The sequence below is a fragment of the Lissotriton vulgaris genome, chromosome 5 (genome assembly GCF_964263255.1).
Source record: "Lissotriton vulgaris chromosome 5, aLisVul1.2, whole genome shotgun sequence".
In the NCBI taxonomy this organism is placed as follows: Eukaryota; Metazoa; Chordata; class Amphibia; order Caudata; family Salamandridae; genus Lissotriton; species Lissotriton vulgaris.
Genome location: NC_141693.1, coordinates 354203084 through 354218238, shown reverse-complemented (window position 1 = coordinate 354218238; position 15155 = coordinate 354203084). Strand labels below are relative to the sequence as shown.

General features: G+C 44.8%; 1 protein-coding gene across 28 annotated transcripts in view; it reads left to right on the top strand.

Annotated features, from left to right (window-relative positions):
- EIF4G3 (eukaryotic translation initiation factor 4 gamma 3) overlaps nt 1-10757 on the top strand; it is a 1432461-nt gene extending 1421704 nt beyond the window's left edge. For all 28 annotated transcript variants that reach the window (XM_086921648.1, XM_086921654.1, XM_086921652.1 and 25 more), the window contains 2 exons: nt 3957-4103; nt 9515-10757. In XM_086921648.1, coding sequence (XP_086777774.1) covers nt 3957-4103; nt 9515-9696 — 329 coding nt within the window. In that variant the 3' untranslated portion in view covers nt 9697-10757. The remainder of the gene's footprint in view (nt 1-3956; nt 4104-9514) is intronic.
- Nucleotides 10758-15155: the final 4398 nt, after the last annotated feature.

Genomic DNA, 15155 nt, shown 5'->3' with positions numbered 1-15155 from the left:
ATCTAAGGATGGAGCAGATGCCCATGTGCACTATCGTCCATGGGAGGAGTCACCTATCTTGTGACTACAAAAGACTTCTTCCAAGACGACAACAACATGCAATCATCCGAGCGCAACACCGGGTGGCGATCTAATGCATAGTGTAGTGATCTCCATCTCTACATGCCAAGAACAGATGCATACTGGTAAGTAGCATTTTCCTTTCAATGGAAGCAGATTGAAGGATCATGGGAAGATACAATCGAAAGCGTCACAAGATGGGTAAACAGGCATTGTTGTGGTGGAGGGTTCCAGCAAATTTGAATGAAGGACTCTATGGATGAATGGCAAGCTCACCCCCAAGAACTCTCAACCAGAGGCCTATGGTCAGATTTAGAAAAGACACTTCACATCAGTGTGTTGAAACTCCATGACATACATATAGGTTTTCAAGAGTTCCTCCCCATTTTAGTAAGTTAACAAGTCAGTCAGAACGGAAAACACGTTGTCTATGTCCTATATAGCCAAGCACAGAGGGAAACAGTCCAGAACTCTCTCAGAAGAGGCTCAATTGATGTGGGACTGGGCCATTTCTCACAAGATTCCCATTGCTGTAGAACACCTTCCGGGCTGCCACACCGATCAGGCTGAAACTCTTAGCAACTTTCACATGTGGGAACTGAGCCAAGTCAACTACATATTCAGTTGATTGGGTTGATCTATGATTGATCTGTTTTCCACTCCAGACAACAGCAAATACTGGTGATTCCGAATCAGGTTTAGCATCCAGGGACAATGGGCAATGCCCCTTTCATCAGTTGAGCCCAAACCTTTCTCCGTTTGCCCTGATCCCAAGAGTGCTGAGGAAGGCAAAGATAGATCATTGCACTCTTATCCTCATTGCTCTGGCATGGCTACGCCAATGCTGGTACAGAGATCGCCTTCAGTTATCAGCAAGTCCAGCCACTCTTGTAAAAGTGCTTCCTGAGATATTTTCCAGGCACCATGGAGAGAATCTCTATCACAACTCCAAGTCACTAAATTGGACAGCATGGTACCGCAATTTGGATCTACTGCTACCACCTTTTGAACTGATACATAAGGCACATCTGAAATTCGACTCATGGAAGACCGCGCTTCTCCTAGCATTGACATCTGCAAGGAAAGTGAGTGAGATTCAAGCAAGGAACCTTTCCGCAGATTCACAAAAGTTAAAGTAATTTAAAAAAAAACTTTTTGTTAACCTACATCAGCTCTTTAGTTCTAATACAGAGGAAGGAAGTAAATCTGGCATTGTAGGGACAACAAGTAAAATCAAACATTGCAATATATCACCGTAAGATTTAAGGGGAAGGGGGATCGTCATAGCTAATAGCACGGGCGGTTGGCATATATAATCCCCGATAGTAATTCCACAAACCCCACACGCGGGACCACTATTTAGGACAACCCCGAGCCACATAGACCATCTTCTCCCTAAACATGGACCAGTCCAGGTCTTTTTCCCATTTATCCAGTGTTGGAGGATTTGACGCTCCCCATAACTGTGCGATGTTTCTCTTAGCTAGCATAAGCCCTAGTGTGACCCACTGTGTAAGGAAGTGTTCAAGTCTGTTGGCTCCCAAATATTCAATAGGCATCTGCGGGCCTCTGGACCAAGCTGGGTGGTGAGCACTGTGTTAATGGTGTTGTGTATCCTGCGCCAATAGGGTTGAATGAGGTCGCACTCCCAAATGATGTGCATAAACGTACCCTCTTGGCCACATCCCCGTCTACAGTTCCCCCCCCAATCACCCGGTCCACTTTACCCATCCGCACCAGCTGGGGTCCCGTCACGTACACCCTATGGAGGATTTTTAGTTGCACTAGTTGGAGGCGCGCTGGTATAGCCACGGCCCTAGGCAAGGAAACAGCATCTTGCTATTCCTCATCATCCATCTCAATTCCATCCCCCGACCACTTTTCCCGGAGTGCACGAAGTGGGTCTGACATATTATTGATCAGCTTTTTATATATCTAAGAAATAGTTTTATCAGGCAGGTGTCCATCTAGTAAGTTAAAGTAATTTTGAGTACCAACTCAAGATTTATACTCAAGGTTGCTACTGACTTCCACTTAAATGAACCTGTCCTTCTGAAATATTTCTTCCTAAATCCATCTACAACAGCAGAAAATGTGTTGCATTCATTGTACTTGCATAAATGTCTCTAGTTTTACTTAGACAAAACAAAGAACACGCGTGCATCAGACCAGCTGTTTTGTCTCATCTGGACAACCACAAAGAGGTCATCCCCTGTCCAAACAGTGGATAGCTGGTTGGCTCTCAGCCTGTATTACCTTCTGACATGCCAAGGCTAACTAAGCACCCTGTCAACAGTAAAGTGAGGGCTTATTCCACTAGGAGCATGACATCAACTACGGCACTCTTTGATGGTGTGTCTTTGAAAGACATCTGCCACGGAGCCACCTGAAAGGGCAAACATATGTTCCTAAAGCACAACTGCCTAGACATGGACGCAGAAGCTGATGCAGCAGTGGGACAGGCAGTACTGGCAAAACAGTTTTAATAAATGTGAGCCTGCTTCCCGCTTTTGTTACGTCTTAAAATGTGTACTGCTTGCTGTTCTCGTTCAAGCATGTGATCATACAAAAGATCTAATGTTGGAGAAGAAATTAGTTATTTATTATATATTAACATGCGACCCTCTCTCTAATCCCGGCCAAAAGCTCCTTCATTATATACGCTTATTACACTAGTGCTTTGAAAATCTAAGCTATGGTGACCTCTAGGGGGGAGTAGATCAACTTAGGCTTTCACCTCATTGGCTGAAGTTTGAGTTCTTTCAAATGAGGTGGGTGTGCTGCTAAATATGATATTTCACGCCTATGGGCATTTTAACACTATATACTGCTATTTTAAATGTAACGGGTATTCCCAGCCTGACGTCTGAGAATGAGTCAAGCATGTGAATATAGAAAAGTTACCAATGTTGGAGAGCTGGAATTAGAGGTCTGTAACCAATTTCTTACTTGGCTTTTGATTACGCTCTTTCTGGTGGATGTTCTTTCTAACTGCAGACTGCCTACCGCCCTCCTCCTCCCTGTTCTGTGGAGTGAACAATTTGGGTTCTAAAAAGGGCAGAAATTAGGTCTTGCACACTGTTATTTTATGAGCTCAATTACTGTTCTGTGTTGGAAGGTGATGAGGTTAAAATGAAAACTGACATTAGCATACAGATGTGGCAACTATATACGTCTCAGAGTTGTCTCTTTGAAAGTAGTGTAAGGTGGTCACAGAGTTCGATGGCGACACCTACTGGCTTGTGGGAACAATTAGTAGGAAACCTTTTGGTTTCAGTCATGTGCTGGGGGGTCGGTGCAGGTGAGGAATCCATGGTAAGGTAGTATAACTAACGGAAAGATTCTAACTTGAGGTAAGAAACTTGTTTGCATCAAACAGTATGAAAAAAATGTTTCCTGGGCTTTTAATTTCTGAATTGGACACTATGAATGTTTTTAATAGATTAATGTACTGTGTTCTGCCATATTGTTGCTGTTACGTCAGGCACACCCCTCTACAGATGTACAAGAAACTTGTAGTGTACTCTGTTGTAGCTTTTCAGATCAGACTCTCCAGATGGCCATGTTCAGATTGTGGGCTACCGTCCCAACAGGACAGCAGAGACGAATGCAAGGTTTTTGAAGGGGTTCTTTAATTTGTATACATCTGCAAGAATACTATGATGGAAAGGTTACTTAATTTGAGATATTTCGAACTAAATATTTGCAGAATTACAAATGTATACAGTTTACAGAGTTTTTCAAATAGAGGGAAGACTTCAGATTTATATCAGACCTGGCAATCATGCCAAGACAAAACATTGATAATAACTAGAAATAAAAAAACATCTTGCAAAAAATTGCAAACATGTAAATCTGACTGAAATGTTATGTTTTACTCTTTTCTTATTCTACAGGGGACAGTTCTTCCTTTCGTGTGGACACTGCAAATATTAAGCAGAGAGTGCCCGTCTTACTCAAGTACCTGGACTCGGATACAGAGCGAGAACTAGAAGCACTTTATGCACTTCAAGCTTTAATAGCAAAGCTTGATCAACCTGCCAGTAAGTATGCACCTTTTCTTATCTGCCTTCTACACGGTGACATGCCTTTAATTGGGTTAAATTATTGTCAGCTCACCTGTTTAGATTTATCCAAATAATCAATTGTCAAAGTACCCAAGAAGTCTTTCCTATAAGGTCACATTTTCCCCGAACACAACCAAATCGGACTGTGCATCTCATACAAGTTACTTGCCTATTGTTTCAAGGCTGCTTTACACACATCTGTGGCATAATATTATTTTGATCCGTGAAACATAAAATGGATAACAGGGCAAAAAATGTGATAGAACATTGATATAAATTTTGCATCCACTACAGACAATAGATCACTCATTAAGGCTGCTTCATGTTGTGACAGAAAAAGAAATAAAACCTCATAAAGTAATAAATTAAGTTCAATAGCCGTAACTTTTACCCCACAAAGAATAAAAGTAGCTGCAGCTCAAAACCATCAACACTGCCAATAAAGCGATAACATGAGTACATGGGAAAGAGCAGACAATCCTCTCAAGTAGTTTGTCGGGGAGTGCCTAATGGCATGGTGCTCTTACATCATGGCAAACCAAAGCACAACTAAGCTTAAACAGAAGTGCAGGGCAAATGCATTTGTTTCCTTTGTCCATTAAAATAATTGCTCCTCCATCCTGACATCGTTCACACCTTCAAGGAGAGCACACTTCCCTCTGCATCTGTGAATCTACACAGAGCAGGAAAAAGTTGCAGCTCAATCTTTTAGCTAGGATTACCAGAGCAGTAAGTCTTGCCAATTTGTCACTGTGCTCAAAAATAGGGATCCCCTAAATTGATAACAGTTGTCCATTGAACAGCACACTATAACAATGCCTTGGATTCCTATGAACATTATCGCAGTGTGTGATTCTGGTTTAAAGCGCAGGACTGCTCTGTGTGAAGTTATGCCACGTTGGAAACGTAGAAAGAGACGTGATTTTTCTAGCACTTAATTTTCAATTCAAATAGTCAGGTTTTTCTCCGTTTTATTACCAGGTTGCATAGTTAATTCAAACCATTATTTTTCCACAATACAACGCTAAAGATGCAAAGGAATCATAAAACCTATATGGTAGTAAAATAAGTTACTACATACAATTATAAAATACACCATCTTTTCAGTTCTCATAAATTGAAACGGTATTGGTTCACAAGTAAAAATGTCAGTGCATGGATTTTCAAGATGCCTATTTGAGAAGATTGCTTTACCCCCATATGTGCGGGATTTGCTAAGTTGGCGGTGCTCTGCTATTTCATCTTGGCATAACTGCTTGAAGCCATTACACTTCCCACAATACTACGCAGTGGTAAAAACAGAAAAATCTTTAGGCTTACATCCTAAAATTCACCATCTGTTCATAACTTTACAATTCACAATTCAAATAGTCTTTAACAGTTTAACACGAAAAAATCTATGGTGTGAATGCTGCGTTGTGTCATGCACAGTCTGACTTTGCACTCAAAAAACTTTGGTTTATTGAAGATCTTTATTGCAGATACGTATCGTTTTTCACAATCATCTTACCCAACCAACATACACTCACCTACCCTGATCCCGAACAACTGATTCAAATGCGGTCACGCATAAAGCCTAACCAAAAAGCAGTATGTAATCTAAGATCCAACTTCGAGGTAAACATGCTCCTCATGTCCTTAGTTATAGGCTTTACCCGTAGCCATTTATAACATTTCTCTAATATCAGAAAACCTATTGTTCGGAAAGGGGCACCGAACAGCATTATATGTGGTGTGGGCATTACTGATTGATTGTGGGATTTTGTTTTCACAACCAACGTGTTTGCCTTTTCCCATACACATCTATGTTGGAGAATAGTAGGAATGTTCCCCACCATGCCAGCAGTAGTTGTTTGCTGACGGTTAACAATTGGGTTCTTATTTTCCTTGTTGGAAAGTGTATTGGATAGCGTCACATGGAAAGCAACATCTCTGAAAGTTATGATCTCCAGAGCAGCATCAGTTTTCATCTTAGTTCTCCTCAAACTACGCCCTTGTTTTTTTGCATCATCAGAAGAATGCGAGTTAAGTCTCCTGCTCCAAAGGAGTTGATATTTCTTTTTTTCCGCTTCCCTGAAACAGGATATTCAATAGTGTTGCCATTGCTCAGATATTTTAATGTATACATTGATCCTTATAGAGATGTTTCCAGTTGTCATAGCTGGTTTTATTTGCATTTTCTTGCATCATGATTTTTTCACCATTCTCACATGGTGTGTATCCTTGCCAACTAGTGGTTGAACGGGAAACATCGTCTACAGCTGTTTAAATAAAGAGCTTTTTCTGTTCAGTACTAATCCCATAATCATATACAGCATTTCAGCATTTCCCCATCCCTTTCATTATGCATGCATTCTCTGGTCCCTTTTATCTTTTATGTATGAAGTCTGCATCCTATGCCACTTTTCTTATTAACTACCTCTATGATGTACCTGATCCTTTTTTTCCCCATCAAAGTATTTCTTTCTTGAGATCAAGTAGCTTTTGGCACTGTAATCCCTTTTTAGCTACGTGTCATGCAGTCGACTGTTTAAAGTAGCTGACCTTCATAAACTGTGTGTCTCATGCTTGGCGAGTAATCATACTCAACTAAGGGAAGGTGTCTGAAGAGCAGAAGTTGCTGATGTTCAAACTCCACCTCACTACGGCTTTTACGACCATGAACACTGGTCTTTCCATGCACATTAATTTCATCATTGCTCAAGTACATTTTTTTTCTCTCCAGGACTTGGTGATCGAGCTTCACATTTTATAATGGAGGGCTAGACGAGGAGGAAGAGAAAGGAAGAGGGGTTTACCAGGATGTGAGGTCTACCTTCATTCCTCCATAGAAAATTAGGTTTTTGGAAGAAAGGAGTTAGGACAGGAAGAGGCTGTTAAATAAAAAGACCTAGGCATGAGAATAGAAATAGAGGGGTTAAGGACGGGTACTTTCTAATTAGCTTATCTTTTTCTTTTCTAAACATACAGTCTGGTTTGGTTGTGACTCAAGCATGTTTTCTTTGTTCTTTTAACAAAAAGGCTTTGGCGAGGTTGGTTTATTCAGTCTGGTAAGCTCCACTAGAGGTGAAATATTCATAAAAAGTGGTTCAACTTTAAAAAAAGGATTATCAGAACCAATTCAGTCAGGCTGATTTTTCTCTGAATACACGTGCAGCTCTCCATAAAATGAGGATAAACCTGTGTGTGCAGTGGTCCTTGTGGCCACTGCATCATTTTGCCATGTTAAGTACTTTCATCTATTGCATCATCTGCCAAGATACAACATAGCCTCTTAGAGGAGAGTCTTTGGAGAAAAGGGGAGTGCTGTACCCCTGTCTGCCATTGTTCAGCTTGAATGCTGGGGTTGTCCACAGCAGACCTGGTTGTGTACTATACTAGAGCCCAATACTAAACCAAATGGTTGAAGTTATGTCACTGGGTCTTAGCGATGAACTCCACCCTGTTCTCATGTTCAGTACATAGTGTCATGTGTTTTTTTAACAATATGAAAGACACACAAGTGGTTCACTGCAAAACCTTCCATGCACCCATAGTGGTTACCTAGAACACACCTTTGGAGTTTTTCTCAAAAACTGAGACAGTCAATATACATCTGGTTGGTCTGATTAATTGGTTCTGCTTTGTTTTGGCATTCTGCTGCCCCTAGAAGCTTAATCCGAAGTTGGCCATGCTGATGTACGAATCTTTTGAGCTAATGGCATCCTTAATCCTACAGTTCCTTCAGCATGCTTTAGTCAGTTTGTGCCCCAGATTCTTTCACAATATTTTACTGAGACATACTTCTTTGGACTCCTTTTTTCTTTGAGGGCAATGCTGCCAGTTGAGCAGCTCCTAAGGCCAACATTGCCAGATAGACTATGTCATGCATCAGACATAGCTACGTCATGCATGGAGTTCAGCCACTGTTAAAATGGGTTGTACCCCCCTACCTTTATTTGGATAGGTACGACCCATCAAGTTTAAGGTGGCGTTCTCAAGATATGCGTCTGTCAGAGATTATTCCAGCTGTGTGAACTGTAGACATTACGATCTCCAGGCTTCTTCCTGGAGCAACACTGTTTAATTGGGAATTTCTTTGAGACCTCTTTGCTTAGGCTTCCATTATTTTCCTAGTCCCTATTTAATTCTAAATTGCAGTGAAATCTTTTCACAGGTTAGTAGGGGATAAATGCCATTGCAAAAATCTAGGTTAAAGTTATCTTTAGGTTGACTCTTACGCATAACCTCTTTCTCATCATCAATGCACCTGCACTGATAGTATTAGCTATTGCTGTCCATACCAAACTGAAAATTTAGAAGAGTCTTTTACCTCTAGAGGCACCGTATTAAACCTTTGGATTAGTAAAATGCCATCCAAGCCATCTTGAAATAAATATAAGCATCTTCTGACTCATGTTTCGCTCTCTCATTAGAGCTGGTCAGAGAAGCATAGCTTTGTCTCGACACAAGGAGGCACCTAATAGAGGTCCAAACCAAACACAATGTTTGTGTATATTTTTTACTTTTCACTGACAAATCAAAAGGTTGAAGTGGAAGTACGATTAGTTTTGTGCATACATACACGTATCTATCTTTCTCTTGCTCTCTTTGTCTCTCTATAATGTATATGTATATATATATGTATTATTCAGCAACCTCGCAAACCAAGGATGACAACGCCATGTGTAGGGTTCAAATTCTTTATTAGTCAGTCGCTATCGGACGCGTTTTGCCTGGCCTGCAGGTCAGGCGAAACGCGTCCGATTTCAAGCTAATTTAGTCCTTAGCATTTTGATTTTCGTTAAGTACAATTTGTTCAAACAAGTGCCAATGAAAAATGCTATGCCATAAACCATATATGCAGAAGTGCAGTGTATAATAATATAGTGTTTACCATTGCTGATGGAGAGGTGTCATGACTCACTGGAGGCTTTGCCTCCTATAAGTCATGGGCACTCCCCACACTTTGCAATGGTAAGCAATAGAATATTAAACTGCGCATTTGCATGTATACTGTATCTCGCTCTCTCTATAGATATATATGTTTATATTTATGTATGCACACCGTTCTATATCTAATTGAGGTTGCAAATAAAACCATGGTCCTAGTTGTGATGATTATAGTTCAGGTGGGCTCTTCCAGCTGAACCAACATTAGACTGGGAATGCAAGGTTAATTTTTTACTTCTGTTATGAGGGTAAGAGGTGTTTTTTGAGCGAAAAATGTGTCTTTATACAGCTTGTTGACAACTTAAGTGGTGGCCACAAAGGGCACTGCATTTTACACTCATTTTCTAACCAGTGCAACCAAATGTGATAGTCCATTTGACCCTGTGATAACTTCTGTAGTTTGCACACTCTACATCTGACTATTAATCCTCTCTTTTATCTGTTATCACTCGCAGATCTTCTACGGATGTTTTTTGATTGCCTATATGATGAAGAAGTGATATCAGAAGACGCATTTTACAGATGGGAGGCGAGCAAGGACCCCGCAGAGCAGAACGGCAAGGGCGTAGCACTAAAATCAGTTACAGCTTTTTTTACGTGGCTTCGGGAGGCCGAAGAGGAGTCGGAGGGCAGCTAGAAACTTTTCAGCGGCTAAAAACTAAATTTACTTACACATGCAGCAACCGAAAGCATACAAAACCCTACCCCTGCAAGAAAGAATTTAAGTATTTTTTTTTAAAAAAAGGTTTCCATCATCGCCAATCACAGTGCAGCAAGGCCTATTCCTTGTCAGAAATAAAGCATTTCCCTTACACGCGCACGAGTGGGGGATGGGAGTAAATATTGATTGGTAACTGAGATCATGAAGAGAGAGAAAAAGGTACGAGGGCGGAAGGGGAGGCACAAGACCACTTTACACATAAAGGTGAAATATTGAAACAAAATCACACTATTTATAAAATCTTATTTTAAATACTTTGTTTCCTTTTAAACCAAGCCCACACAGCTATTGGAAAAAAGTCCAACATCAGTTTTGAGGTAGCAAAAGAATACAATTTATTTATTATTTTACGATTCTTGAATTTGCGGAGCAGTTTTTTTTAATGATATTTGTAGTTTGCAGAAACAAATGGTATGATGGGATAAAAAACAGACAAATCAACTAAACCCTCCTCCCCTTTGTACACAGCTCATGTTTCAGTTTTTTTGCTTTCCAATGGTTGGTTGAAGAGAGAGAAGATTTGAGGTGAGTTAGGTGTGGAAAATCATCCGATTGATCCTTGGTTTGTGTCATCCGATCTTACTGCTTGCCTCACAGCTTGCTACAAAATTAAACAAAAGCAAAAATGATTAAATGACGAGAAACAGTGCATCCCCTTTGGAACTGAAGGAGTTTAAGCCAAGAGATGGAAATGACGATTATAACAACCACACGCAACAGCAAAAGTCCTCCTCGTTCTGGATGGAGTGCTTACCGATTTATCTTGTAAAGTACAATAAAAGGGAATCATTCTACTGTGGAAGGTGCTCTTAATGCTTTCGGGACTGCAATTAGAACAATCTTATGGCTTCTGTAAATACATAGGACAAATATTTAAAACAAAAGAAGGAAAACAAAGACTATATTCTTTCTTTTCACTTTCAAAATATAAAGAATAAAATAAAAACGAACATTGTAAGTTTACAAGGAAGATAAAAGCCTCCTATTGGAACCAGGGTGGGTGAATGTCTTTGGAGACACAATTGTCCTTCTGATTTCCACTTTTCTTTGTTTTCTTTGTTTTTATTTTCCTGTTTAAGGTATTTGCTGCTACAGGTCTGAATAATACATTTTTATAAATAAGTAAGAAGCTTCCCAGCTTTGAGAGCTGTGACCGGGTGTTTGTGTGTGGATTGATATTGTAACTATGCTTTTCTGCAGTATTGTCAGTTCTGTAAATTTACATTTTAGAGTAAATGACAATATAGTTACAGTGAAGAGTTGGGTATACATCTGGTGAATAGAATTAAAGGGATGGTTAGGAAGATGCAGGGTTGGATCAATTCCCTTACCTCAACGTCCCCATTGCTTGCATGTAGGCATCTTACCAAAGAGACACTATATACCAAAACTAGAAAATATATTATTTTCCTACTGTTGCATCGGTCTCTGCAGTGCCCCCATATTCAGCCCATTCATGTTGCAGATGCCTAATAAAATTAATGCAGCTCCTGTAGGAGTCCTTTGTGTTTCACCCCATAAAACCCGTATCCTTTGCTGCAAACTGCTGCACAGTCTTCCAGTCTCAATTTTCCGTTCTGCTGCCGTATATCTGAAATTAGATCTAGTGCTTGAGGGTGCTTTTCTTTCCACCTATAAGTTGTGAATCTTCCACCCTCCCTCACATAGGTTAGAGTAAATAGTAATCTGATAGAGACTAGTAGCCGCAGATTCCAACACGTAGAATTATCCCCAGGCGTGAGACTGGATCCGGAAACTTTTTTGCCACAGCATCCCTGCGCGCCGGGGTGGGGCAAAATCACGCGTCTCCGCTCAGGCGTCGTCTGCACACGTGATGTCATCGAGGTCACATAAGACCAGCCCCAACGCGCCTATGTCAGTTTGTTTGCTATGGGCCTGTTTCGGGCCCCTTTTTTCTCCATTCTTTTGGTGGAACAGTATGCGAATGCCTTCGGGCTTCAAAACTTGTACGTTTTGTGGGGGGTCTTATGTCGGCGACAGACCCGCACCTCATTTGTATGCGGTGTTTGGGGGAGGATCACAGCACTACCGACTGCGAGGCCTGTCAACAGTAGAAGCCGAAGACGCGGCGGGAGTGCCGCGTGAAACTTCTTTTGGAGCGTCTCACCAGGTCGACGTCCCCCCCCCCTCGGTCTACTTCTGCGGACGGCTTCAGGTTCGGCCGTGGTCGTCGTCCTCGCCCTTCTCCGATGTCACGTGAGCATCGCTCCCCGGTGGGTAAGTGTTGCAGTTTGTCCCCAGGGGCTGGGTTCCGGCATACCGGGGGCCTGGACTCTCCGCGGGTAATGTGGCCCGCATGTCGTCCTATCCACCGGTCCCCGATGTTGGGGCATCGAGAGTCCAAATGAAGACATATGCAACGGCTTTGCAGGCCTCGCTGGAGTCTCCCCGTCCTTCCCCTTCTGGGGCGTCGGCGGGCGGCTTCGCCGGTGGCTCCGGCGCCGACTGGTTCGGATCCAGGCTTGGAGGGTGTGGCTCTTTTAGGGTGCGGCTCCACTGGGCCACCTTCTTCAGGCCACGGCGTCTCTGCCTCGTCGCAAACTCCTGCGGGAGTCCCTGTGGTGTCGCGGGAGGTCGCCGGGGCTTGGGTTGCATCCTCGAGCCTCTCTCGGTCCCTTGACAGGGTGGTCCTGTCTAAGGCCAAGGTGACGTCGCTATGGCGCCGGCAGCAGCTGGACCGTGCGGAGCCACAGGGGTCGGTGAACCCTCCCCACCCGCTCCGGGTCGAGGCCGGGTGAGGACCCCTCGTCCCTCTCTGGGTCCCTCCCCTGCAGGCGGCTGCCTCGGCGGGGGGCGAGTCTGAGGTGGAATCGTCCCTGCCACAGCCTCATGGGTTGTCGAGCGATCTTCGCCTCATTCTAGGGCGCGGTTGGCGGAGGGCTTCGTGTCCCCCGCGTGGATGGCTACCTCGGTGGAGGTCGGGTTGGCGCTGTCCCAGGGCCGGTCCGGCTCCAGCCCCGCTCCAGTCTCCGCTCCGGTTCCCTGTGCGGGACGCCTGGGAGGAACCTGGTCCGACGACGCCGGAGGGTGCCGGCACTCCGCCTCAGGCGGCGGACTGTACGGCTCCGCGCAGGGGGCGCACCGCAGATTCGTCTTCGGACGCTCCTTCTTCTCCGGAGGCCGCCTTTATTTTGGTGTCATCCTCCCCAGAGACGGGTCGCCCTGTGGTGTCTTTTTCACCGGCGTCAAAGGGCGGCTCGGAAGAGCTGCAGGTCCCTCATTCGTCGGCTCCTTCTGACTCCAGGTCTGGCCCTTGCCCGCCCTGCTTGGCCTTGGGGACGGCTGCCTTAGTTTGCAGCCGTCGCCCACGGAGGAGCTGCTTTCCCTGCCGCGGGGCCCTACGGAGGCGGGTGCGGCCTTCGGTCACGCGGTGTCCACGGCTGTGGGCATCCTGCGTATGGGTGACCCGGTGGCTCACTTTCCGGTGGACCATATACTGGAGGTCCTCCACCAGGGCTCTGGTGTGAGGGAAATCTTGCTTCCCTTTGAAGGTTCACTCCTTTCTTCCTTGACGGGGGCTTGGAGGCGTCCTGCCTTAGGGGACTCGGTGCCTCAACATCTTCTGCACCAGCATCTCCTGGCCCGGATGGCCAGGATAGCTTGACTCCAATGGTGTGGAGAGCATGGGACTCATGTCTGAGCATACCCATCCAACTCGGGGTGACAAATGCAAAAACAACAGTTGATGGACAGAATGCAGAACAATGTCACTGGAGTCAAGCTATCCTGGCTGAAGACGGCTGATAGCCAGAAACCGGTCCTAGGATGCTTGATTCCGGTCCAGGGAAGACATGGCTTGGCAGTTTGGGCTGGACTGTTCCCATGAGGCACAGGGTCAAGGCTGATTTGCATATGGCCATGTCTGAACTGGGATGGTTTGGTGAGCAAAAAAAACGATGGATTTAGGCCCAGATCTCTGTACTGTGGTGAATGTATGACATTGTTCTGCATTCTGTCCATCAACTGTTGTTTTTGCATTTGTCACCCCGAGTGGGACGGGTATGCTCAGACGTGAGTCCGGTGCTCTCCACACCACTGGAGTCAAGCTATCCTGGCTGAAGACGGCTGATAGCCAGAGACCGGTCCTAGGATGCTTGATTCCGGTCCAGGGAAGACATGGCTTGGCAGTTCGGGCTGGACTGTTCCCATGAGGCACAGGGTCAAAACTGATTTGCATATGCCCATGTCTGAACTGGGATGGTGTGGTGAGCAAACAAACGATGGATTTAGCCCCAGATCTCTGTACTGGGGTGAGTGTATGACATTGTTCTGCATTCTGTCCATCAACTGTTGTTTTTGTAGGTGGACTTACGGCATCATCGGTTGGATGCCCGGGAGCTGGCGGTGTTTACTCTCCACTCCGCCCTGGATATTTCAGAGGCCGGACCATGGCTTCCTCGATCGCTATCGGTCGCCATGCTTGGCTTCGGGATGGAGTATTCCCAGAGAATATTCGGGAGCGGCTCGTTGATCTTCCGTTTGTTGGCAGTATGTTGTTCCATGCCCCGGTCGACTCCGCCATCCAGAGGCTCCTGGCAGGGCTCCATCCTCCTCCTCCTCCGCCTTATCATCCTCCTCCTCCGTCCCTTACTCAGTGATTCTTGAGTCGGGTTGAGTCTGGGCCTTCTTAGGCCGGTTGTTCTGACTGTGGAGTGCGTTTTCTGGCTATTGCGTCCTTCTTGGGACTTTGGCATTGTTGGCTGCTGGACGGCCCTTTTGTTGATTGTGTTGGAATTTTTGCGCAGACTTGGCCCTGAGATTTGGGTTGCTTGTCAAGCCTTTCACAGGGGTGTTTTTTCCCCGTGGCTCTTTTGTTTGTTCCTCTGCTGCGGTAGTTCTTCTGAAGAGGGTTCCCATGTTTGGGGCTTATCGTACCCTAGGTCATATGGCTTGCGCTCTGCTAGAGGGTTCTGGTCGCCTTCGTGTGTCTGTTCTCCATGGCGGTTGTGTAGGTTGCTTTTGCTCCTTGAGGTCGTGTGCGTGGCTACTCGTAGTGGTGTGCCCGGGCATCTCCTCCTTTCCCTGCTCCTGTCCTGAAGTCTGGGACGCTTCTGTGTTCTATCTTGCCAGGCGCTGCCTACTCTGCCTTCCTGGGGCCTCGAGCTGTTCTTCCTCTTCTCTTCTTCTAGCGGCTTGACTGCCTGCGCTGTTCTGGCTAGCAGGCTGCTCTCCCTCTGGAGTGGGTCTGCCTTCTTGTCTCTCGTTTACTTGGACCCTCTAGGCTTCTTTTTCCGTTTACCTGTTTTGGTCTTGGGCGGAAGTTGTATTGCCTTGTGGGTGAGTGGGATGCTTCGGCCTCTCCACCCTTGCCTTTGTTTCCTTTGCTATGAGTGCACAAGCCTCTTGAGCCTTCT